The sequence below is a fragment of the Psammomys obesus genome, unplaced genomic scaffold, assembly GCF_907164565.1.
Source record: "Psammomys obesus unplaced genomic scaffold, mPsaObe1.curated_primary_1811, whole genome shotgun sequence".
NCBI lineage: Eukaryota > Metazoa > Chordata > Mammalia > Rodentia > Muridae > Psammomys > Psammomys obesus.
The window spans coordinates 32,244,695-32,268,744 of record NW_026596040.1 but is presented as its reverse complement, the minus strand read 5'-3'; the positions used below and the strand labels follow the sequence as shown (position 1 = coordinate 32,268,744).

The 24,050-nt window shown below is 36.2% G+C and overlaps 1 protein-coding gene across 1 annotated transcript in view; it reads left to right on the top strand.

Annotated features, from left to right (window-relative positions):
• The window catches only part of Dcc (DCC netrin 1 receptor), a 727,907-nt gene that overhangs the window by 286,085 nt on the left and 417,772 nt on the right, over positions 1-24,050 (top strand). Inside the window, exons 6-7 of the mRNA XM_055622855.1 lie at positions 7,605-7,759; positions 10,210-10,330. Coding sequence (XP_055478830.1) covers positions 7,605-7,759; positions 10,210-10,330 — 276 coding nt within the window. The remainder of the gene's footprint in view (positions 1-7,604; positions 7,760-10,209; positions 10,331-24,050) is intronic.

Genomic DNA, 24,050 nt, shown 5'->3' with positions numbered 1-24,050 from the left:
GAGGTCCTCCCCTATCAGTGGACTTGGAAAGGGGCAGGGAGGAGACCAGGGAGGGAGTGTGGGGTTGGGGAGGGAATGAGGGAGCGGGATACAGCTGGGACACAGAGTTAACAAAATGTAACTAAAAAGAAAAAAATAATTAAAAAAATGTAACTGATAAGAAAAAAATAAAATTTAAAAAACAAAAAAAAATGGAAAAAAAAATAAAATAAAATCACTGCTGTTTTTGAAAAAAAAAATCCATATGAATTTAATTGCTCACATCTTAGATTTTACACATCCTTCTGTGTAACTTGACAAACATTTGAGTGAATGGCTACAACAAATATTTACACCAACATGGCCCGGATAGTAGTCTTTTCAAGTTCAGGACTCAAAAGCATGACAGAACTCCATGCAGATAAAGAAGATGTTGCCTGTAACAGGGATCATAGTCATATTCACAATCACTTCCTTGGTTACAGGCTACCTGGTAAAGCGTTGGCTTCCCTTTTGTAACTATTATTCCCATTTTGCTTTTTATTATTTCTCTCTGCAAACATGCTGCAAACCAACAGATTTTCAGCAGTGCAGAGCTCTCCAGTTTGGTGAGACTCTTAATTGACTGGATTTTGTTGTTGCTGGACAGTGTAAAATGTGCTGTATTCTGTCATTACTTTTATGATTGGGGATGTGGCTTTATAAATAAGTAATTCCCTGTAGTATGTTAAAATATCATTGTTTCATTGCTTACTGACAGTGAGGACTACCAGATGGGAGGGAGTTCTGTCTTTCCTTTGTTCATTGTGTAAGTGTTTTATTCCTGGATGTTCAAGTAATTTTATACCATTCAGGCTCAATAATTTAAATTAGATCTACCTCATTTCTTCCCATGTCTAATTATGTATTCGGTTTCCCAGAAACATGGAGCAGTATTACAATTTGGAAGTCCACATTTATTTCTGAGGAACATTTCCATGAGTGTTATCTTCTGCTATATCTCTGTACTCATGTGATCACTAATGCCAGTTAGAGTAAAGAAGCCTGTCTGCCTCAGTACATGTTTTGCCTTCACTACTCTTTGCTCTGCGTTTTCAACTGACATTTGTGAGAACATTTCAAGTCACCTGTCTCTTGGTAATTTGATTTTCTCTAGCATCTGTTGTTGGTTTTGTGCCTTGTAGTTTATACATTGGTCCTCTAATAATGAGGGTTGTTTTTTTTTTTTTTTCCTTTTGGCTATCTCCCTTTTTATTTCAGCTTACTGTTTTACCACCTTGTTTTTGACCTCTATTTTCGTTTAATATCTTTACATATCAAATAACACCATTGTGTGAAGCAATCTGAAGAATTTCTTCCTATCTGTGGCTTGTCCTTTGTTTATTTATTGCATTTTTATTTATTCTCCATTAATATTTAATATACATTTTTATATTTACTACACATACCTTAAAATGTAATCATGTAAAAAGAATGTAATCATGTAAGTAGCTCTAGATAAACATTCTGTTTGCTCCAGTATATCCAGGATTAGTTTGAGACTTAATTGCCAACCTTCTACAGACACTTTAAGCTTCACTTTGAGTCGGGGTGTTTCAGGTTTCAGATGTATGTAAAGAATCGGTATTTATGAAGCAGCATGACTCCTCTTTTGGAATATTCAACTGGCCTGATTGGTTGGATTTCTTAGTTCTGTTTTGGGGAAATGAACTTACAGAAAAGATTCCAATCAACTCTTTATTGTTGTGCTGAGTGATTTTGTCAACTCAAGACAAACGTACTTCAAAAGGGAGAACTTCAGTTTAGGAGTTGGCTTCATAAGACTGGACTGTGGCCCTTCCCTTGAGCGTATCATTGATTGTGGCTTGTTGTGGGAGGACCTAGTCCACCGTGAGCACTGGCATCCCGAGGTGGGACTGGGCTAAATAAGAAAGGTAGCTGAGCAAGCAAAGGGAAGCAAGCCAGTTCACAGCGTTCTTCTTTGCTATCTGTTTCAGTTATGGCATCCAAGTTCCTGCCTCCTGGTTACTGCTTTAGCTCTCCTCAGTGATGGTTGAACCAGAGAGCTGAAATGCACCTTTCTTTCCCAAGTTACTTCGGTCATTGTTTTATTATCATAGAAACAAACAAACAACCCAAATTCTAGAACAAGAGTACCTTATGTTTCCTCAATAACAATAGTCCCTTCTCAAAGAGGAAAGGAAAAACAGTCTGTACATAGATTTGACATGGGCTTATGCTTAAAGGTGTTAGTATGAACTGAAGGTTGCTGATGAGTGAGAACTTAACCCTGACTTACCATCCAGAAATGAAAAAAAAAATGATTATCAATTTTATATCAACTAATATATATTTATTTTTTAAACATGGGTGTGTTTGCATACATATATACTTGCAAATGTACTAGTTGGTAATCGGCTAGCATCTGCACCAGTGAGGTAATTTTCCACCCTGTGTGTTAACAAAGGGATGGTTTTGACATCACTGTGCATATAGACCTAGGATCTTGGGACAATCCTCCTATTATTTTCATCATAGGCTTGAGCCTAATGGAATCACACTTCCAATTTAGTTATAGCTCTAGCAATTGAAAAGAGAAATGAAAAGTTCAGTCAGGATTTAGAGAGAAGTAACCCTGATTACAGAAAAAGCCGACAATGAGGACAGGCACTGACTGGGATTATTTGTCTGGATAAAGAAAATTGTGTGGAAAGATCTGAAATCATTTCCTAGTATGTATGACGGACTCTGAAGTAAAGGTTGAGGATCAGATGGTGTTCATCTCCACACAGAGCACCAGCGTTATACAGAAGGAAGATTTTCTTCACATATCGCATTCACGCTAACTAATACTAGTGGGAAGCAGAATTAAAATTCAAATGATCTGAACTTTCATTTCCATGTACTGATTAAAATACTGACTCATGAAACCATAGCAGTTACGAGTGTGCATTGGATACAATTTGAATAAATTGTAATAAATGATAATAATAAAAAAATTAATTTTTTTAAAGTTTAACAAGAAAAAAAGATTGTACATTGATGCTTCTAGTATTCTGTTATCGTAATCTGTGTTGACGTTAGAAAAAAAACAATCCCTTATTTCTTAGATTCTGCTTCTTACAAAGCTTATTGTTGGTACTCATCTGTAGTCATGAAAGTATATATACTTATATTAAATATATATATATATATACTTTAACTAATATAATATATTCTCTTAGATATAACATATATACTCTATTCTGTTAGAATTTGAAACCCCCAAAGCCCACCCTCCAGGATACAGTGTATTTAACAAGGCCACACATCCAAACGCCACTGCCTAGGCAAATAATTGAGCCTGGGTGGGCACATTCTTACTGAAATCATCACAGTCTCTATTCTGTAGCCAGTGAAAGTTCACTGGTAATATTTTTAAGAGAAGAGATATAATTAATTTTTTATTATGAAAACGTGTATTCCACCATATTTTAATGATAATTACCTTAATCGATTTAATTGAATAATAAAAATTTAGTTACATTACTTACTCTCTTCCTGTGTGCCCTCCACCCTTCCTCATCTCCTTTCTCCAATCCCTCCTATGAACCTACTCCTACTCAAATTCATGACTTTTTGTTATTATCTTTACATATATATTAAAAAATTGTTTCCACCACATTGTTCATATTTCTAATCCGTCCCTTAAGCTAGTATAAACACAGTACAATAAGAAGATGTGGAACCTACTGAGTTCTTTAAGCCAACAGCGAATGTCCATTCTGTTCTGAGAATGAAGCACTGTGTGGGGTGAGAAGGATACTCTGGTTCTCACCCTCATCACAATATGCTGATCCACACACACTCAAGGCACAGACACAGGCCATTTAGGATACACAATGTTTTTTTTTTTATGTTTAAATTCTCAGTGTACCTTAGATAAATATTTAGGTTCAATGAATATCTAATGTAGAAATTAATAAACCAGTTATAAAAAGTTACTTACTGTAATCAGTAAAGACAAGCTGTCCAGTGTCATGCTTAGAGCCTAAGTACTATGGCAAATGAAAGAAATAGTCAAATCACACATATATCATTTTTTCCATATTATATGTATATGTAAATGGTAATAATTATCATGACAGCCCATAATAGTTCCTATGTTATTCGAGTAAGTGGAATTATCCCCTTAATTATAGGTCACTGATTTTTCTTTTTTCATTATTATTATTATTATTATTATTAATTATAAATTATTCACTTTGTATTTTGGCTAAACCTCCCTCTCTCACCTCCTCCCAGTCCCACTTTCCTCTCTCCTATACCCCTATATCCCTCCCCTAGCCTCCTCCCCTACCATCTGATCCTAGCCTACCAGGTCTCATCAGGACTGTCTGGATCCTCTTTCTCTGTGGCTCTGTTGCTCTCCTTGTGGCTCTCCTGTCCTCTCCAATTCTTTCTACCTTCCCCTTCTTCCATAATATTCCCTGCACTCTGTCCAAAATTTGGCTGAGTCTCAGCATCTGCTTTGATACCGTGATCGGTAGAGTATTTCAGAGGTCCTCTGTGGAAGGCTCCTGTACTGATCCCTGACTTTTGCAACTTCTGATGTCTATCCTGTCTGCCCTTCTGAAGGAGGATCAAGCCTCTTACCTAGGGTCTTCCTCGATGTTTAGCTTCTTTAGGTCTATAGATTTTCATATATTTATTCTATATTATATGGCTAATAGCCACTAATAAGTGAGTATATACCATATGTGTCTTTTTGCTTTTGGGATACCTCACTCAGGTACACCATAGAATACTACTCAGCAATTAAAAACAAGGAAATCATGATATTTGCAGGCAAATGCATAGAAATAAAAAAAGGTCATTGAATTTTAACCATCAATAAAGTGAGAAGTTTTAAGAATTGACCATGTGGTCAGCTCTATATTATCTTTTCCAGTGAGAGACAAGAAATTGGAAAATGATTCCTACCCATCAGATTAAAAGACAGAATGATTCTGAATGTAGCTGTTTTGAAAATAGAATTCAGTTAAATGTAGTTTGTTTTCCAGAAGCTTTATTTTATGAAGTATATAATTTGACATTTTAAATACAAAAATAAAATTCTATTTAGAAAACATGGAAATAATATTTTTAAATACCATGAATTCCCACATGTCCATGCAAACATACACTCAGTATCCACATTTATGTAGGTATTTGTATAGATTATGAACTATACAATAATGAACTTGCTATGGGCTCTGCATTCTTATTGTTTCTGCTATTGTTTCCCTTAAAACATGTTATTCACCAACATCACCTGTTATTACTCTCAGTTCTTCTTTCTACACCATCAATGAGGTTAAAATCAGAGGGATTTATATTGAATATAGGCGCAGGATTACAACTCAGCTCAAGTCTTCCAGATGCCTTTCCTTTTCTCCTATACCCTTGACCCTCCTATTTACACATCCAAACTTTTAGGTTGTTTTATTGTGTTGCACTCCATTTCACTTCTTTTCTTCCTTCCTTCCTTCCTTCCATCCTTCCTTTCTTTTTCTTTCTTTCTTTCTTTCTTTCTTTCTTTCTTTCTTTCTTTCTTTCTTTCTTTCTTTCTTTCTTTCTCTTTTCCCTCTCTAGCATACACTGTATGTACGTAGACACTCATACTCATATCATTGACATGTTGGTTTCAGTGTATTTAATTAGCTTGAACATACACTATTGAATGTATCCAATACTGTAAACCTCCAAACTCATATTTCCAAAACCTGGATGAGAGTGAGAAGTATGAAGGGTTTGATGGGACAGATTTAAGGAGTTTCCCTTGCTATAGGACAGACAGACCAAAGGTCGGGGAGTGTAGACAATTGCTATTATTTCTAAAATCACTCTCATCACATTCTTACATCATCTCTGATATCCTAGAAACATTTCCGAGTTACTGTTGCACAGGAATTTTAGGTGGCAAAAGAGACAGTTACAGCAAAGCAGTGGAGAATGTGTGTAGGACAGCAGACTGCCAGGCTCTTAACTTACAAGGACTGTAATTTTGAAGAAAGTTATGTAAATTCCTTGTAGTGTAACATTTTTATTTTAAAATAGGGATAATACATCATGCCTCAGTGAACTATGATGTAGACACTAAATATAAAGAGAGTGGACTAATAAATTCTACTTTGTCTTTTTCCAAGAAATACTGGCTGTTGCCTAGTAAATAATCACTAAACGCAAATGTGTGTAAAACTGAGGACAGAGTTGTAAAGATGCAGCTCATATATATTTCCTCAGAGGCACTCAATAAATATTTCAAATGTCTTTTTGTACATTGTCAGTGAACTTGGCAAAGGAATCAGAAAAAAATCATCATTATGCTAATAATATTATCAATATTAAATACATAATTTAGCCCTGTATACAGTGTTTAGATCAGCTCTGAGACATTTCTTTTCATGACATAGAACATGAATATTCATAAGTCTGAGTCTAGTCATCTAAATCAATTGCCCCAGTGAATGATTAAAGAAATTAAAATGAGTTTAGTCCTGGAGGTTCAAATATTTAGCTACAAATCAAGACTGCAAGACAGACTAAGAAAGAAAGACGAAAGAAGCGAAGATGAAAATCATGACATTTACACTGTCTTGGCCCATTGTCCTAGTACTAGATGAGAAACAAAGGCAGCTTGAATGCTACCTGTGGTGTCAAAGGAAAGCTTGGTAATCCTGGCTGGAAGGAGGAAAATGTGTAGCTACTCAAATGTCTAGCAACTATCATCATTGCACACAGAACATCATGAAACAATGATTAAAATAAAGACTGACATGGAAAACAAGTGCTAAAGATGTATGGGTTTTTTACATAACCAAGCTTGTGGCTGATACTTCACTGAATTTTATGCTTCTACTCACACTACATGAATATTCCAGACATAGTTCATCTCAACTCTCCCCATGGATGGAGTAATTGTTATCCAAATTTCTCCTCCTGGTTTGGGGGAACTGAGCTAGTATCATTATCTAAGATATGTTATATTATAGGTTTTTTTTTTCAAAAACAAGTTTCCATTATAAACAAATGTTATTATGATAAATAAGAAGTTGAATAATATTAATTGATGGCATGCTGTACTCAGAAAATAATCATATATATTGTAATGACACATATTGGATAATTGCTAAAACCATATGAATGTATTAATAAGAACATGACAAGGGTATTTTCACTAGAGAATTTCTATAAATACCTAAATCTTGATGAAACTTATCATTACAGGTTTTTCTGACCTCATGATATGAATTGTCTTAGACATGTAAACTTACTGGGTTTCAGTTTGTTTGTTTGTTTGTTTGTTTGTTTTTTCCTAACATAGAGTTTCCTAAGCATTCTCTACTTTCCAGTGCACAGGTCAAAGGGATACCAACATTTGAGTATTCAAAACATTTATTGAACATATTTTCCCAAAAGCTAATTTTTCCCTTGTAATAAATGTTAATTGCATTGGGGATAAAGCGCATTTATCCTCCACTGGTTCTTGCTTAATAAGCTAAGAGTTGGGGAGTGACACAAATTACAGAGCAGTGTTTTCAATTTGGTGAGACCTTAGCTCACACACCCATATATCCACTCACTTCTGTTTTCTGTCTTTGCAGTTCCACCATGGTTTTTAAATCACCCTTCCAACCTCTATGCCTATGAAAGCATGGATATTGAATTTGAATGTGCAGTTTCTGGGAAGCCTATGCCTACTGTGAATTGGATGAAGAATGGAGATGTGGTCATTCCTAGTGATTATTTTCAGATAGTGGTAATTACATTCTCTTCATATTAGTTTTGCAACCCCAGTCATTTTTTTTTTATAATTTCCGCTATTTTTTTTTTCTTTTCTGAAAAATGGAAGTTGGACCTAGGCCCTTTGGAGGAGTCTGGAAGATTGTGGGTGGATCCCAAACATTTCAGTTTCTGATATCTTCTAGAAATCATTTTAAGAAAACAAATTTGTAGTCTTGAAATTTTAGGCAGTTAGCCCAGCATTTTTTATTGAAAAAAGAAGAAGAAGAAGAAGAAGAAGAAGAAGAAGAAGAATGGAAGGAAGGATAAATGAAGGGAGGAAATAATGAAGGAGGGAAAAGAGGAGATAGGCAGAGAGAGAGAAAGAGAGAGGTAAGGAAGAAAGAGAAGAAAAGGCAAGCAGAGTCTTGAGACTTTTTAAGTGTTCTCATTGTCATTTCATGGGTTAGAGTTTTAAACTCATCACAGAAAGCAGGGATCTAGGGTTACTTTTTGTTCAGCCTTTACCAACTGTAGTGCTTTTCAGGAACTTGTGCTTTTTTATTGCGATGGCCTTACCACGGCCACGTATACTCTTGCCTCCCTAATTCTTTTTCTAGATGGCGCCTGATAGCCCTGTGGAGAAGGGATGACAGTAATCACTATGTTCTTGTCTCCAGCAGAGAAATCACACAATCCGTATTGCTTTGTAACCTTACTTTCCATATGTGGGAAACAGAAGAGACTATGAACCGTAGTGCCTACAGCCCCCATAAACTCTAGTTCGTGTTCAGTATCTTTCAGGCATAGGAATATATAAGAACTATAAAAACCACCTTTCAACTATAAAAAGAACCATGTGACTGAAAAAGACATCCTAAAGAGCTTTTGTGTTTGAGACACATATCACCCTGTCAGAGAAAAGCCAGCACAAAGTCATGCCTCCCAGGCAGATGGAACCAGAGTGTGGTCATCCAGTGAGGCCACCACAATGGTGTCACTCTGTGGCATCACGTGTTCCTGTCGGTACATGCCTCTTCCGCAGTCAGACAACTTTCTGTAACTTCCACTAATCTCTTAGCTGTATACATTTTTTGTCACACTGTATTTCTAAGGAATACATTTGTAAACCATACCTTTATTACTTTTGTCACCGTTTTCCATTTTTCACTTTTATTTTCATTTGTTTAATTGGTTGAGTAAGAATAAGAAAGGGCACCACTTAACTTTTTAATGCCACACCAATCCATTATTTTAAATGCGATGCTTTCCCCACTACCACTGAATTAAAAATGACCTGCCATTGGGCAGCTTGAAAAGTGATGCATGCACCTAAAATATATGCTACTTTCCTGAAAAGTAAATTGTTGAGTGCCCTTAAGGACACATGATAAAATGCAACATTTATTTTTCTACACTTTGAATAATCTTTCTCACAGCATGACTCATTACAGCCAAGCTATTTAAATGCTTCTTTTCTTTAGGTGGAAGAAAATGTATGGTATATGCCCTATTCACTTCAAAATGTGCTTAAAAATATTTCCCGAATAGATGCAGAAATCTGAGAGCCATTGTGTGTTGCACGTGTAATGCTGAGCTCAGATAGTAACTTAGAAGAGAATTGTTAATTAGAAGTTAGCCAGCTTTATCTAAGAATTTTACATCAGTTGAAAATTGACTACAAGACACTAAAAACAATTAAGAATTCCCTGCGAGGTAATATTTATCTCTTAATGACTTTAGGGGAAGTGATTTAACATGTCTCACTAACTGAACTAATTCTTGCACTAATATTGAAGATAAACTGAGTTCATATAATTAAATACTATCTCTAGATCATTTTATCATGCATCTTTGAATAAGATTGTGGTTCAATTTATACACAAAAGGAGTTAACTTTACTGGTTTCCATAATGAGTTGCTGAAGGTGAAAAGTTTCGACTATGAATAAAGACAATATTGTTATAAAAGTCTAGCAAAGGCTTGGTTTCTAGAACTCCAAAGATTATGCCAAAGAAATTGTTATTTTAAATGACCTTCAGACATTTCTTTGGACAAACACTTCCAGAAATGATTTAACCTGGGTAGCTTGCTCTTTAGGATTTGCATGGAGGAGTAATTGGTCTTCATTCACACTTGTCTTTCTATAGTCCCAAAATCTAGCTTCCTTCATAAGATTTTTAGATACCGATCTTGATTTCTTGTATTCCTGATGAACACTTTTGTGAATTTAATATTTAAATATCCAGGAAGACTTCCAATTCTGTGAGCATACCTCCCTTGCAGAAATAGGCAGAATTACACCCAAGAATTCAGAAACAGTGTGAAGAATGTGAAGTATTTCCCAGATAGCACAGGTCATATTGGCTAGATATCTTTGTGATTTTTCTTAAATTTTCTGTGTTCCGTGTCTATTTTGTTTATTTGAGGTTTTTCCCCCTTTTACAAAATATCTCACCTACTTTTCCTTTCCTTTCCTCCCACTAGGCTGGAAGCAACTTACGGATCCTTGGGGTAGTGAAATCAGATGAAGGCTTTTATCAATGTGTGGCTGAAAACGAGGCTGGCAATGCCCAAAGCAGTGCCCAACTGATTGTCCCCAAGCCTGGTAAGACAAGGGAATGATGGGACTTAGAGTCGCAATTGGCTTGCTTACAATATCCACACAGTTTCCCTGTGGCTCAAAGTGAGGATGAAACAATTGTTTTTATAATCAAGGTATATATCTGTATGTTTACGATATATTGCAGCTAGAGAAATTTTCTATTATATCTGCCTATCTTATTCCTCTACCTGTCATCTACATCAAACGAAATCAAAACCTTATGAACATTATGGCCTGTGGGTTCAGGATAGCCACCACCAAATTATTATTGTCTATTTTGTGGCCAACTCGACTTTTGTTCTAATATCCAATATAAATATAAAAATAAAAGACATTTGGTATATATGGCTTATATGTGTTATGTGTAAATTTAGTTTTGTGTACATATATACACATGCATATAAAAGGCTTGTATGCATATGTATAATATGGTGAATGTGTTGAATATTTATTGAATACTTACATATTTGATATAATAAGATTGAATAATGTGATGAATATTTACAAAATTCTTGTGTCTATGTAAGTTGGCAGGTTAACAGCGGGTAGATCCTCCTAGTACCTGTTAGAACTGAGCACAGGGGCTGAGGGACATGTCTGGAAGCTTCCCACAGGGCTGGAGGATTGTTTGACGTTCTGAAATATGTCTATTTTTGTGTTTGCATGGTATTTTTCTCTTCAGATGATTCTGTAATATAGATACCAAGAAATACCTTTGAAGAAGGAGACTCTCTCTTTCTCTTTTTCTCTTTCTCTCATGTGTGTGTTCGTGTGTGTGTGTATGTGTGCTGATGCGGAATGATGGAAAACATGGGAAATGGAATAAATGTTCTGGATGGAAACTCTCTGATGCTGTTCACAATTCAGGGATGAAAATGACGAGTCAACAGTGTGAAGTTACTTGGCCCTTCACTAAAGTCAGCTTAAAACAATCTTTATGATCCAGGTGTAGAGTTTTATCAATGATACTTTGGGACAGTGTCTTTTACATTTGTCATTGAATTAGAAAAAAAATGGCATGAAATGAAGAGAGAAATCCCCATACATGAAAGGATATTACTATGAATCTCTTACATTCCCCACACAAATGATAGATTGCTTTTTCCTGGCTACTTCATCTGGTCTTCAAATAATGTCACTCTAATTCCTCAGAGATGCACTTTGGGTAGTGTGCACAGATGGTGGAGAGGCCATCTGTAAATATAAATTAAGTGGTGTGGTTGAGCATGGTGGGAAGAACATAGCCCTCTCTATTTAAAGTTAAACAATAAATGGTCAACATACATTTTGAGGCACATTGTGGCCCTCCACAGCACAGCTGTTCAGCTTTCGAGTGTCCTTAGACCTTTGGCTTAGAGTTATTCTTGACAACCATAGAAATCTGCTTCTTCATGAAATGAAGATAGTAACCAGGTCAACCCAGTTTCCATTTGCATAAACCTTGGGAAGTTTCCCCAGTTTCTTTTATATAGTTATCTGGTGATTTTTTCTCTTGAGTAGTGACTTGGGGATATAGTAGCATAAGCTTCTTAAATTAAATTGAATTAATGATATGTTGTTCTTTACAGAAAACAGATTTGGGGGGAAATATTTAAAAGGTGTTTATTATAAAAGATGAACACTATGCATGCTTTTGACTAGAACGATATCCAGTCGGTAGCATTTGAAAAACATGGTATAGGAAGTTCCATCAATAAAGGTGCTTGGGTAATTGTCACAATATGTGCACAGAACAGACTGCAAGCTTTATACCTATATCAGAAATAGTCCCTGTTCCCCTTACTAGGAAAACCCACTTGGATACTGAGCTACCATGGGCTACATCCGAGTAGGAGTTCTAGGTTATATACATATATATATATATATATATATATATATATATATATATATATATATGTAGTCCTTGGTTGGAGAAACAGTCTCATAGAGGACCCCTGTGCCCTGATATATTTTGTCCTTGTGGGACTCCTGTCCTCTTCCATTCATACTAACTCCCCCTTTTATCATATGATTGCCTCCTTTACCTCTTCTCCCCCACCCGAGGGAGGAACAGCCTTGCTAGGCCACAGGAGAGGACATTGCAGCCAGTCCTGAAGATACCTGATAAACTAGGGTCAGATGGAAGGGGAGGAGGACTTCCCCTAGCAGTGAACTTGGAAAGGGACAGGGAGGAGATGAGGGAGGGAGGGTAGGATTGAGAGGGAATAAGGGAGGGGCTTCAGCTGGGATACAAAGTAAGTAACGTGTGATTAATATTAAAAAAATAAAAATTTTTAAAAAGGTGTGTGCTACCATAAAAAAACAAATGGATATTAGACATGTAATATAGGATAATCATACTAAAATCTGTACACCTAAAGAAGCTAAGCAAGAAGGAGGACCCTGAGTAACATGCTCAATCCTCATTCAGAAAAGCAAACAGAATATGCATTAGAAGAGGGCGAAAGCAAGGAACAAGTCAGGAGCATACCATAGAGGGCCTCTGAAAGACTCTGCCCAGCAGGGTATTAATGCAGATGCTGAGACTCATAGCCAAACTTTGGGCAGACTGCAGGGAATCTTATGAAAGAAGGGGGAGATAGAAAGAATTAGAAAGGACTAGAGCTCCATAAGGAGACCAACAGAAACAAAAAATCTGGGACCGGGGGTCTTTTCTGAGACTGATACTCCAACCAAGGACCATGCATGGAGATAACCTAGAACCCTGTACCTATGTAGCCGATGGCAGCTCAGTCTCCAAGCGGGCTCCCTAGTAAGGGGAAAAGGAGCTGTCTCTAACATGAACTCAGTGGCTGGCTTTCTGATTACCTCCCCCTGAGGAGTGGGGGCAGCCTTACCAGGCTACAGAGGAAGACAATGCAGACAGTTCTGATGAGTACTGGTAGGCTAGGGTCAAATGGAAAGGGAGGAGAACCACACCTATCACTGGGGAAGGGACATGGGAGAAGAAGAGGGAGAGAGAACAGGATTGGGAGGGAATGAGGGAAGAGGCTACAGCTGGGATACAAAGTGAATAAATTATAATAAATGATATATCTATATATAATATAACAAAACAAAATTAAATTAAAAAAAGATTTATACCTATTAACCCAGTTCCATGGAGAGAGGGTGGCCCCTGTACATTTATGAGTTTAATGAATACCAGGAACTCATCACTACATCATGTAAGCAGCGGAATATACAAATTCAAGCACTTTAGCTGATTTAGGACACTTTAAGTGCTGAATGTTCTCTTCTCATAACTGATGACAGAGTTGTATTTCTGTTGTCACTGTTTCAATTAGTTTATTTTGGGAGGTGGGGAGGGCGTTTTCAGGGGTATTGATGAGAAGTCTTTTTTCCAAGTTCAAGTGAATATAGGTCTAATTCTACTGTTTAGCAAATAACCCTGCTCCCCCCACACACACCAAATGTGTTAAATGTCATAAAAATAAAGCATTTAACTTTTTTAAAACTTCAACAGTCAGCGGTGCACATAAGTAAACATGAGCTAGGAGCTTTTTTGTGGTGCCGATCATCATGAATTAATCACTCAGCTGACCGTTGAGTCAACATCCACTAAACTGAACTGGGATAACTATTAAATTAACAATTCCACATATATATCTATATATCTATCTATATAGATATTATAGAAAGATAGATGGATAGATAGATAGATAGATAGATAGATAGATAGATAGATAGATATTATGTGGTGCTCTTAATATTTATTTTGGAGTTGAACAGACTGGAAACCTAGAAGAGAGAGGGGCAAACGAGAAATGCATTAGTTACCTCTAGTTATTTATTATGTCTCTAGCTTCTGGAATACATTCAGTTTCTTCACAGCATCCTCAATAGATCACTGGAAGTAGCTTTCTAGTTATAGCATAAGGGTTGTGGGATGGATAAGATACATATTACAGACGATTATATTACCTAAGATGTATTTAATAAAGATAGATAATAATAGAATAAAATCATCATGAGAAGAAATGGTGCACTCCTCATATTCTACCACATACAGAAATGCTTTGGGAAGAATCCATATAATAACAAACAGAACACATTTTTAAAGATTTGAATGTGTTGAGCAAACTATTCAAATCAAACAATCAAGAAAGAAATACGGTGTGGGAGTCTCTTGCTAATAGTGCACATTTTCTAATGCATGATTTTTTTCTCTCTTTAATGTAAGTAACACGATAGAGTTTCACTGTAGTCGAGGAAATAAATTGGTTAGGCATTAAGAAAAATGAGAGCTGTTAACAATTCTGTATCTCTCCTGGAAAAGGTTACCCATTACAAATGATATTGTATTTTAAACATTTTATTAAGGCAGTTTATCAGATAGCCTGGCGTTAGCAAAAAATATTTTGCTGGTCATGAACAAACACAAACACATAAAATCCTAAACCTGGGGTATTTTCTTTTATAAATGGTTATGAATCAAGATGAAAAATAATTTATGAATCCAAACAGACAAGAGCTACACCTACTTGAAAGTTAGAATAGCTACATATCTACTGCTAGCCACTATGGTATATAATTCTAAAGGTTGGTTTTACCTAATAAAGTCACAGGTATTTTATAAAACTCCAAAAATGTTTAGAATTAGTTGCAACACTTTGAGATCTGTTTGAATGTATTTTTTTTTTCAGTTTAATAACACCCACACAGCTATATCGAAGAGCCTGTAAAGAAAGCTAAAACATGCATTCTTAATCATAGTAGCCACTGGTGGCCAATTAAGTAGAATCTCTGTCTCTTATCATGAAAGAGACTTTGCAGTGTAAATGCTTAGTTGTAGTTAGCAGATGATGAAAGTGCTCCTGGAAGTCGGCAACATGAGTTAGAAGAGGATTCCCAGGCACAGACTAGTGTGGTAGAGCACCAACTCACACGCATGTCACATACAGTTTCCTCATGCAAAATAAACTGCTCATGGAAGTGACAATATTCCCCTTTCCGAGTTTCTTCACAGAGTTCAAATGAGTAAAAAGTGCATCTTGGCATTATAAAATAGTTTCCTATTGTGCTAATACCACAGAGCTCAGCGTTCTAGGGCTTTGTATTTTGTAAATAGTTAAAATAAATTCTAGCTAAGAAGATATACAGGACCAATTTTTCAAAAGAGCTACTAACTGAAATTATTAGCATCATCATACACGGCCATAAATTCAAATAATTAAAATGCTGCGTTTTGCTTGCTCTGGTAAAAATGAAAGTAAGAAAAAAATCTGTGTTCACCTTTTATCCCTTCCAGGTCTCCTGTTCATGTTAGAAATGTGGACACTCAAATTAATGCAAAAGGATGTATTGATTTGGCACAATTTTGTCATTGATCCTGTATGAGCAATTGAAAATGGGAGATTAGTTTATAGTCTTCTCTACATTCTTGCTTGGCTTACTGAGATGTCCTATACTCCTATGAGAAGATGCCCAAAGCTTTCCAAACCTCCATTTCTCCAGTTATAAACTGAAGTAGGGAATTTACCCAAAGAGTTAATGTAGGGCTGAGGATTGGCTCAGGTGGTAAAGCACTCGCCCGAGAAGCAAGGAAACGAAAGTTTTGGTGCCCAGAAACTACACAAAAACTAACTAACAAAAACAGATAGAGTAATGGACATTTGGCATCCCAGTGATGGTGGCAGGAAAAAGCTGAACTCTGAAGTTCCCTGCTATTCTGGCATATAAAATGAAGTGCCAGGACAGTCATAAATCCAGTCCCAAACAAAAGGGGGAGGTACCTACTTGGTAATAACACCGAGATTGTCCTCTGCTGTGCCCTTAATCAAATATATGCAGATATATGTACCCCAGACAGCATTCTCTCATAAACCCAAACACTCACAGAAGGATTTAGTCAATAAATGTATTTTAATGGAATTCATGGGCTGAAAATTGCTACACAAATGGTGACTACTATGGAATTCATCTTTGTTTAGTGCCAAGAAAAATAGGTACTGAGATATAAAAATGAAAATCTTTTTCCACTATCTTCTACCTTTTGAAGACATAATTAATGAACAAATATGCTAATGATAATGCCTAAGTAAAGTTTAGATTTTTAGCTCAGTTAGCAAAGTTATTACAAAGAATAATACAATGACTACTGACTTCTAATGGAAAGATTTTCAAGGTAGTTTGCCATGTCATTTTAATAACTCGCTGATCCAAATCTATACAGGCAAAGACTTCTCAACAAATAAAGGCTTGTCATTCACCTGGTCTTTCATTCTGCATGTGGTTCAAACATGGAGCCAATCCCATGCTAATCAAGAGGCTATGGCTGTATGGCAGACTTTGACATTAGAAATGAATTCTGAAATGATGGCTGTGCATTGAGATCAGCAATAACTGTAAACCACACAACATGGGAAATGTGATAGACTCATAAATATCGATCACATTATATTCTGGTGGTAAACGTAAGAAAGAATGCTAAAATTTGTGAGGTTCTTAAAACTCTAAATATTGGGAAAGTGAGACAAAATGTTGATTTTTCCATTAAATCCAAATGTTTTGTATTTATTACATTTTTTACCTTTTACTTAGAAAACAATCACTCCGTCTAGAGAGCTACATCCACATAAACACACACATCAAAAATGTGCTAAATCATACATAAAATGTGGATTTACACATTTAATTGGATAGCTACATTTTCCAGGTATATTTTTTACTTAATTTATTTCTTTTATTTTTAAGACTATGATAAAATTACATCATTTCTCCCTCAAAGACTCTTCTCATTCCTTTTCAAAGTTCTGTCCTATTTTTCACGTGCTTAATTATTGGTGCGTAAATGTATGTACACGGACCTGATTACGTAAGCACAGTTTGCTCATATATGTTACTTGCATGTTTGCTTCCAGGGCTGGCCATTGGGTACTAGATAACCAGTTGATGTACTCTCCCCCGTGGAAGACTGTTTCTCCTGCTCTCAGCATTACTAAGTTACTTGTAGTTCTTTGTCTACATTAGCGTGTCTATTGTGTGTAAAAGTAACTTTTATTTGTCTGATGTAATTCTTATCTCAGAGGCTTACTGATGAATAAGCTCACTGTTTCAAGTTTGTTTGTTTGCTTGTTGTTTTTGTTTTTGTTTTCTGAATTTGGATGGCTGATTCAATTCTGCTGTTCTGGCTCAAATTCCTTTCCAAGATGGCTGATTCAAACTGGCTTCTCTCAGCTTCTGACTGGTTGGCCTCAAACTCTAATCTTGCTCCTTCTTATTCTCTTCTCTCTGAAACCTGTGTCTATAAAACTGTCTTGCTAAAATTGCCACATACAGTACTCATACTGCAGTACTCTACCACCATCCTTTTCTCTCCTTGCCCTACTTGTAAGTAGCCTTTCTTCCCCACCCCCACCGCCCCATTTCTGTGAGACTTGGTTATATCCTATCTCTGATTCATTCTATCAAATCTGTCACTTTCTTTGTCCCTCAGTTGGATGTCATTATTAAATATGGCTGCTTCCTTCCACAAGCTAATTTTACCTTCAATGTTTTCGATTAAAGGTGTGTACTAAGGATGTGTCTGTAGTCCAGCCAAATCATACTGTAATCCAGGGTGTGTCTACATTCCAGCTGGATTACATAGACCTAGAATCCCATGCCAGAGCAGCCATGTTGCTGGATTAAAATTCCCCTAGAAACACTGAACTGGACCACTCAATGATCAAAAAAGAAAGGCTTATTGAACATCAAAATGCAAGGCTATCTCTCATTGTAGTTGAAAGAGCAGAAAGGAACAAAATGTTGGAAGATGAAGTAGATTTTATGAGAGTCAGAAGGATGGGACCTTTGAGCTGATGCAGTCTAGATTGAGGGGGAATTAGATAGTTGGCCTTTTGGGGTAAAGGAATTAAATAAAACCTATTTTAGTAGATATGTGAGGAATGCTGAAGTTAGCCTTTTATTTACCTAGTAAGAACCCTTCTGTTTGCTAAATAAGTGTCCTTTTGCTTGTTTAGGATATTGTCACCAGCACTGCCATTTGGGGGGGCCTGCTTTTGACTTAACAGTGATTTCTGTATATTGTCTGGTTGAGCCATTTGGTCTTTCTCATCACCATTCATAGATATCCAGGACTTTAAAATTGATGATGAGATCATTAAAAGATCTCTGCACTTGGTTTCCAGAATGTCCTTCATGCTTATCCCCATTTCCTCACCCACATGGCTTAAATAATTATTTTTTGTACAGTGTTATTTTGGCTTGCCTGAAGTGACAAGGCACCAGTAAGAGCTCAAAGTGGCCCAGAAATAGACTCCTTATGTGGGTCAAAAGGAGTGATGGTGACTATCGATAACTCTTTCAGCCTCTTGTGTCTCTTTATTTTAACTGCTGAGCACATGGCACCAGATACTGGTCCTTGATTTAGAGAATTTACTACGCCCCAGTGGAAGCCACTGCATCTATGGAGGATATTATCCATGGTTTGCTTTCAACTATCCCCAACATGTTCTACTTTTCTGTATTGAGGGAGCAGAATCCCCATGGCAAATAGAATCTCCAGAATTGTCACGTCTTCACACCAACACTATAGTCTTTACAAAGTGAATTACTTGAGTTTTGCAGAATTATTATGAATCTGAAGTACCTTATGAACCCTCAGCCAGCTACACAGACTGTAGCCTTAAGCAAAAGTAAGTGTCTACCCTAGTGGATGAATTTCTAGTACTTCCAGAGTGAATGGAATTTAAACAACATGGCACCAAGGGCTAGCTGGTGCCTACATGTTTAATTAGGAGCTCAACTTTTGCTTTGTTGCTACTCAGTCATGCATTTGGCAATGACAAGAGCTTGACAGAGCTGTAGCTTATGCTTATGGGTCAAGGAAAATGTCCATGCTAGCTGCCTTGAGCTCTTTATTTGGGCCACTGTCATGATACCATTGTAGGTGGAGATTATGAGTGCTCAACCTGCTAGATATTTTACAGTTCACAATCCCTTACTTGGCATTATTTCTGTGAAGGTCGCAATCTACCTGGACTGAGCTTCAAAAGTCTTTCCACTAGGTGTTGAATTTCCTAAGCCCATCCAAAAGACCTCCTCCCACAAGTATTTGTGTTTCTCACTCATCTAGTTCCCAACAAATCAGCTAAAGCAAGCATCCTGGTGTGTGTGTGTGTGTGTGTGTGTGTGCCTCTCCCTCTCTGTGTATGTATGTGTGTGTTTGTCCCCCCCACGGTGTATGTGTGTGCGTCCAAGAGAGAGAGAGAGAGGCAGTGACAGAGACACAGAAATACAGAAACAGACAAATTGACAGAGAGACAGAGAAAGAAAGAGACATAGACAGAGAATATGTGAACTTGTGTATGTGCTTAGCTTGAGTCATTTCTATCTTAATCTATGTTAAGACATTCTTCTCCAAGTAAGGCTTTAGCATAGGAATTATATACTGTTATACTAAGATCACTAAATTTGATCTTTCCCTCTGAGTCACCTTGCCATAAATGAGAATTCAGAGGAAAAAGTCCTCTTGCAAAATAGTGTTTAAAAATCAGTGTGGCTGGAAGTATATGTTCTTGTCTGATGTTTTCCTGGTATAGTATCATGATATTATCATAATGATGATGGTCCCTTGACCTTCTAATTTATGTGTACATACCTAGTGACACTTATGTTGGGAAATTCTGGCCACATGGTGTGTATGTGTTTATACATATGTGTGTGTGTGTGTGTGTGTGTGTGTATGTGTGTATATACCTCTGATAGACACAATCTGACTTTGTTATTGTATGCTGTGAGGTCTTACTTGTTATTTGCTTATTGGGGCTTGCCATAATCCTTACACAATATTTTTTTTTCTCAACATCATAAATGCTATAGAATCCACAATGTGATATGACCCTATTGTCAGGAATGCTAATAACATTGACCCAGACTGTCCTAAACACCTATTCCTATACAAGAATGACAACATTTTAAATTACCTGGTAAATCATTGCAAAAGGCATGTGTTGATTGAAAACCCCAAATGCCTAATGCGTACAGAATTCTGCTAGTGTATATGGAAGAGTGATATGCAAAATATCTTCTTACTTGAAGGATATACATGATGATGTTTCTCAAAACATATTACCACTAAAATTTTTACTGGTATAATAGACCATATGATCTTCACTGATTTTATCTCCTACTTTCTAGGCATGTGCGTTTCACCAGATGTCATTTCTTGCTCAGTTGATTGGACTAAAACGATGTTATCAGTATAATGGCCAAGTAAAGTAGATTGCATAATAAGTGGGTTGACCAGGTTTCTTTGGACTTTGTCAAGACAGAACATAGAAGAGTTAGCAGAGCCCTGGGGCATGGCTGTAATGAATGGTGCTTTTCCATCCTAGCAAATGAGAACATTTGATTATCCTTTCTTGTAAGGCGAAAAAGCACATCATTTTGGTCAAAAATGTTTTACTGCAGGTTATGTTAATCTGCTATAGATGAAGATATGGCTTCTGGCACAGCAAATATAATTTGAACCACATTTGGCTTAGTTTGTGGTTATTCACTGCTCTAGGCTTTTATTAGCTCTTCATGACAGGGTTGTTGAATTTCATTAGAATATGATAGAAAATACCATTATTTTAGAATGTTCTGAAATACACTATTCTTTGTGGTTTTCCCAATACATGATATGATAGGGTAATAAGTGCAATGAAAGTTGTAATACTGAGATGTGAATAGATAACAGAATAGATGAGTAATATGTAAATTTTAAGATACAATTTTTAGTAGAATATACCTTTCACTAAATAGATATTTACTTACAAGCCAAATAGAAATGGAAATTCACAGTGATGTTTTAACCAACAAAAAAAAAAAACCGTTACTTTTTTATTTTGAAATTAAAGTATAAAACTGGAAATAACATTAGTTAAGGAGGACATAAAACTAAGGCATGCCAGGGTTTTTGATATACAGCCTTTGACATTGGCTCCCAAACTACTCAGAAAATTGTCTGCTCCTTAAATCATTTGAAATGCCTCACGAGACAAGCTTCTTGATTTCAGTATTTTAATCTGAAGAGCAAGTTGAAAACATGTATTATTTCAGTTTGTGGAAAAACATGTCAACAGTTACAATCTGTTGTACTAGGTAAGAGATCAGCACAGAGGAAACAGAAAACACACAGGGAGGTAACATTTTGAAGAATCAGCTTATGTCAGAGACTTGCTACTACAACTTCAAAAACATCTTTCTGTTCACCATTAGTATAATACAGCTTAGAATATATGCGTGTTTTCATTTCATAGACTGAAAGAATCCAGATTCCATCCCTGTTACTAAATAACTGTAGCAGTAGTGTATCCAGGCTTGACAATGATTGAAATGCAGGTACTGTATTATATCCCAGACTTCTTGTAACATAGTAACTGATTCACCTCTATAAAAAAAATGGAGGAAATAAAGCCAAACCTTGTGGATGAGGAAATTCTTTGGATGAGAAGTGAAATGAGTGCTCAAGGCCATACAACTTTAAAAGTGTCTGACTTAGCAACCAGTACTCTCAGCGACTCTGTTAGGACTGATATCTGACAATCTGCCCACTTATGAGTCTGGTCAGGTTAGATCAAAAGGTAAAGCTGAAGAGTTATCAAGGTTTGGAATGTGTACTAAAAGGGTCTCAGCATTAGGAAGATTGAGAACCACTGTGCTAGAGTATACAGATGATGGAAAATTAACCTAAAGGTCAACTCCATTTGTGCAGCTATGGGGAAATCACCATTCTTGCCGGTGTGAACATTTTCTGAAATACAACTGCTATAGACACACTGTTCTCTGCAAGAAATTCAGTAGACTATAGTTCTTAATACTGGACCTCGGATGAGTCACACTTGGTTCATCATTGTTGTCTCACATGGAGAGATTTGGTTTTGTTTTCATGTCTCTAGTGAAAGAGTTCTTGAAGCACCTTGCCATCCATGAATGGGTGGTTTGACAATTAATCAACTTGATGCAAGCAACATTAATTATCAATTTTTTAATGAATAGGGAATTTCTAATGTTCACTAATTACTCAATAGTTTTTAAATACTTAGGAAAGGTCTATGCAATGAAACTGGAAGGCCGATTAGAGATGGTAGATTATTTTTAGGGAAATTTTAATTATTTCAGCTAATTATCCTAAAAGTCTAGGAGAGCTCATGTTGATTGTGCTATTTTTTTTTTTTGTTCTAACCCTATCTTAGAAGGATAGTAATACCATTTGTCACAGAGAATGAAATGTTCCTATTGTACTAAAAAGCTCTTTTACTTACTTTTTTATTTTGTTCTCAGTTTTAAGTGAATTGCTGGTAGAAACAAAACGAGCTTTTTAAAAAGAAAATAGACAGTTGCTTTTCTTCTAAGTATCTTACATTACCACCTTTAATCTTTCTTGCAATCTCATAAAGATAATCACAATAATTAGGTAATAATTATATAGCAGCTTGTGTATTATTTACATAGCTGCCTTTGCTACATCTTATTAATCAATATTTATCATGAGTTAGTGGATTTCCATACCTTTCACTGATAATATTACCAAAATATGTTTTTCCATTTATAGAATTGTCAGAGTTCCATGTGTTGAACAACAAACATTAGAAGGTTCAACTTGAAATTTCCAATGACCCAGTTCAAATAAAACACAATTTAAATGAATTCATATAGAAATTTTGTTCTCTGTGATTGATATTTTTTCAAGACCAGTTCCCAGTTAAATAATGATATGGGATATTCTTTTTATTTCAAAAATAAAAACTGTCACCAGGGTGTGCACATAAAACAAAACAAAACAAAAAGAAACAGAAAAACAGGACAGTTTGGAAAGGGACTAATGATTCTTTGTGTGATTTTCTCCTAGCACAATGACACTTATTTGCAGGAACGAAGAAATACATACTGTGTATTTATTTTGTAACCCTCTCTGTCTTCTTTATTTCATAAATGGAAAAAGTCATCGATAACAATCGTTTACCCAGATAAAAGCTCTGGCTCCCATGGACTCTATGACCAGTTTCTGACACAGGCTGCTTGCTTTCCTACACCACTTGAGACTTCTCACTATTTGCTGTAAACCTTTGAACCCAATTCTGATCAGATAGTGTAGCTTTTAACATATTTGTCTAGGTAGGAACAGATGTCTCTTTGGGAAATCCAACTGAGAGAATGGTAAATACATTTTTGCTGTTCTCTATTAGAGGCAAGACCAACAATACAACTGCAAACCAAGTGACCATATTCTCTGCATGTGAAACATTATTCTGGAAGAAAATATCTTCAGATTTCTCTAGTGTGATAAGTATTTTTGTTTTAGTATAAACCATTATGATTCCGAGGAGTATGTCAATAGTACACATAGAGGTAGCTCACAAGAGGACACAGCAGCTTTTCCTATGACAATTAGGGATATAAATAAGGAATTTGATTTCTAGGCTGTCAAGCTGACATGTAATGGTGGCTAAAAGGAACACTATGTAGGCATTATAGGAACACTGGTATATACTCACTTAAAAGTGGATACTAGACTAGGATAAACATACTGAAATCTGTACACCTAAAGAAGATAAACAAGAAAGAGATTATGAGGTAAGATGATCAATCCTCACTTAGAAAGACAAAGGGGATGAACATTGGATGTAGGAGAAAACAAGTAACAGGACAGGAGCCTACCACAGAGGGCCTCTGAAAGACTGTACCTAGCAGTGCATCAAAGCAGATGCTGAGACTCATAACCAAACCTTTG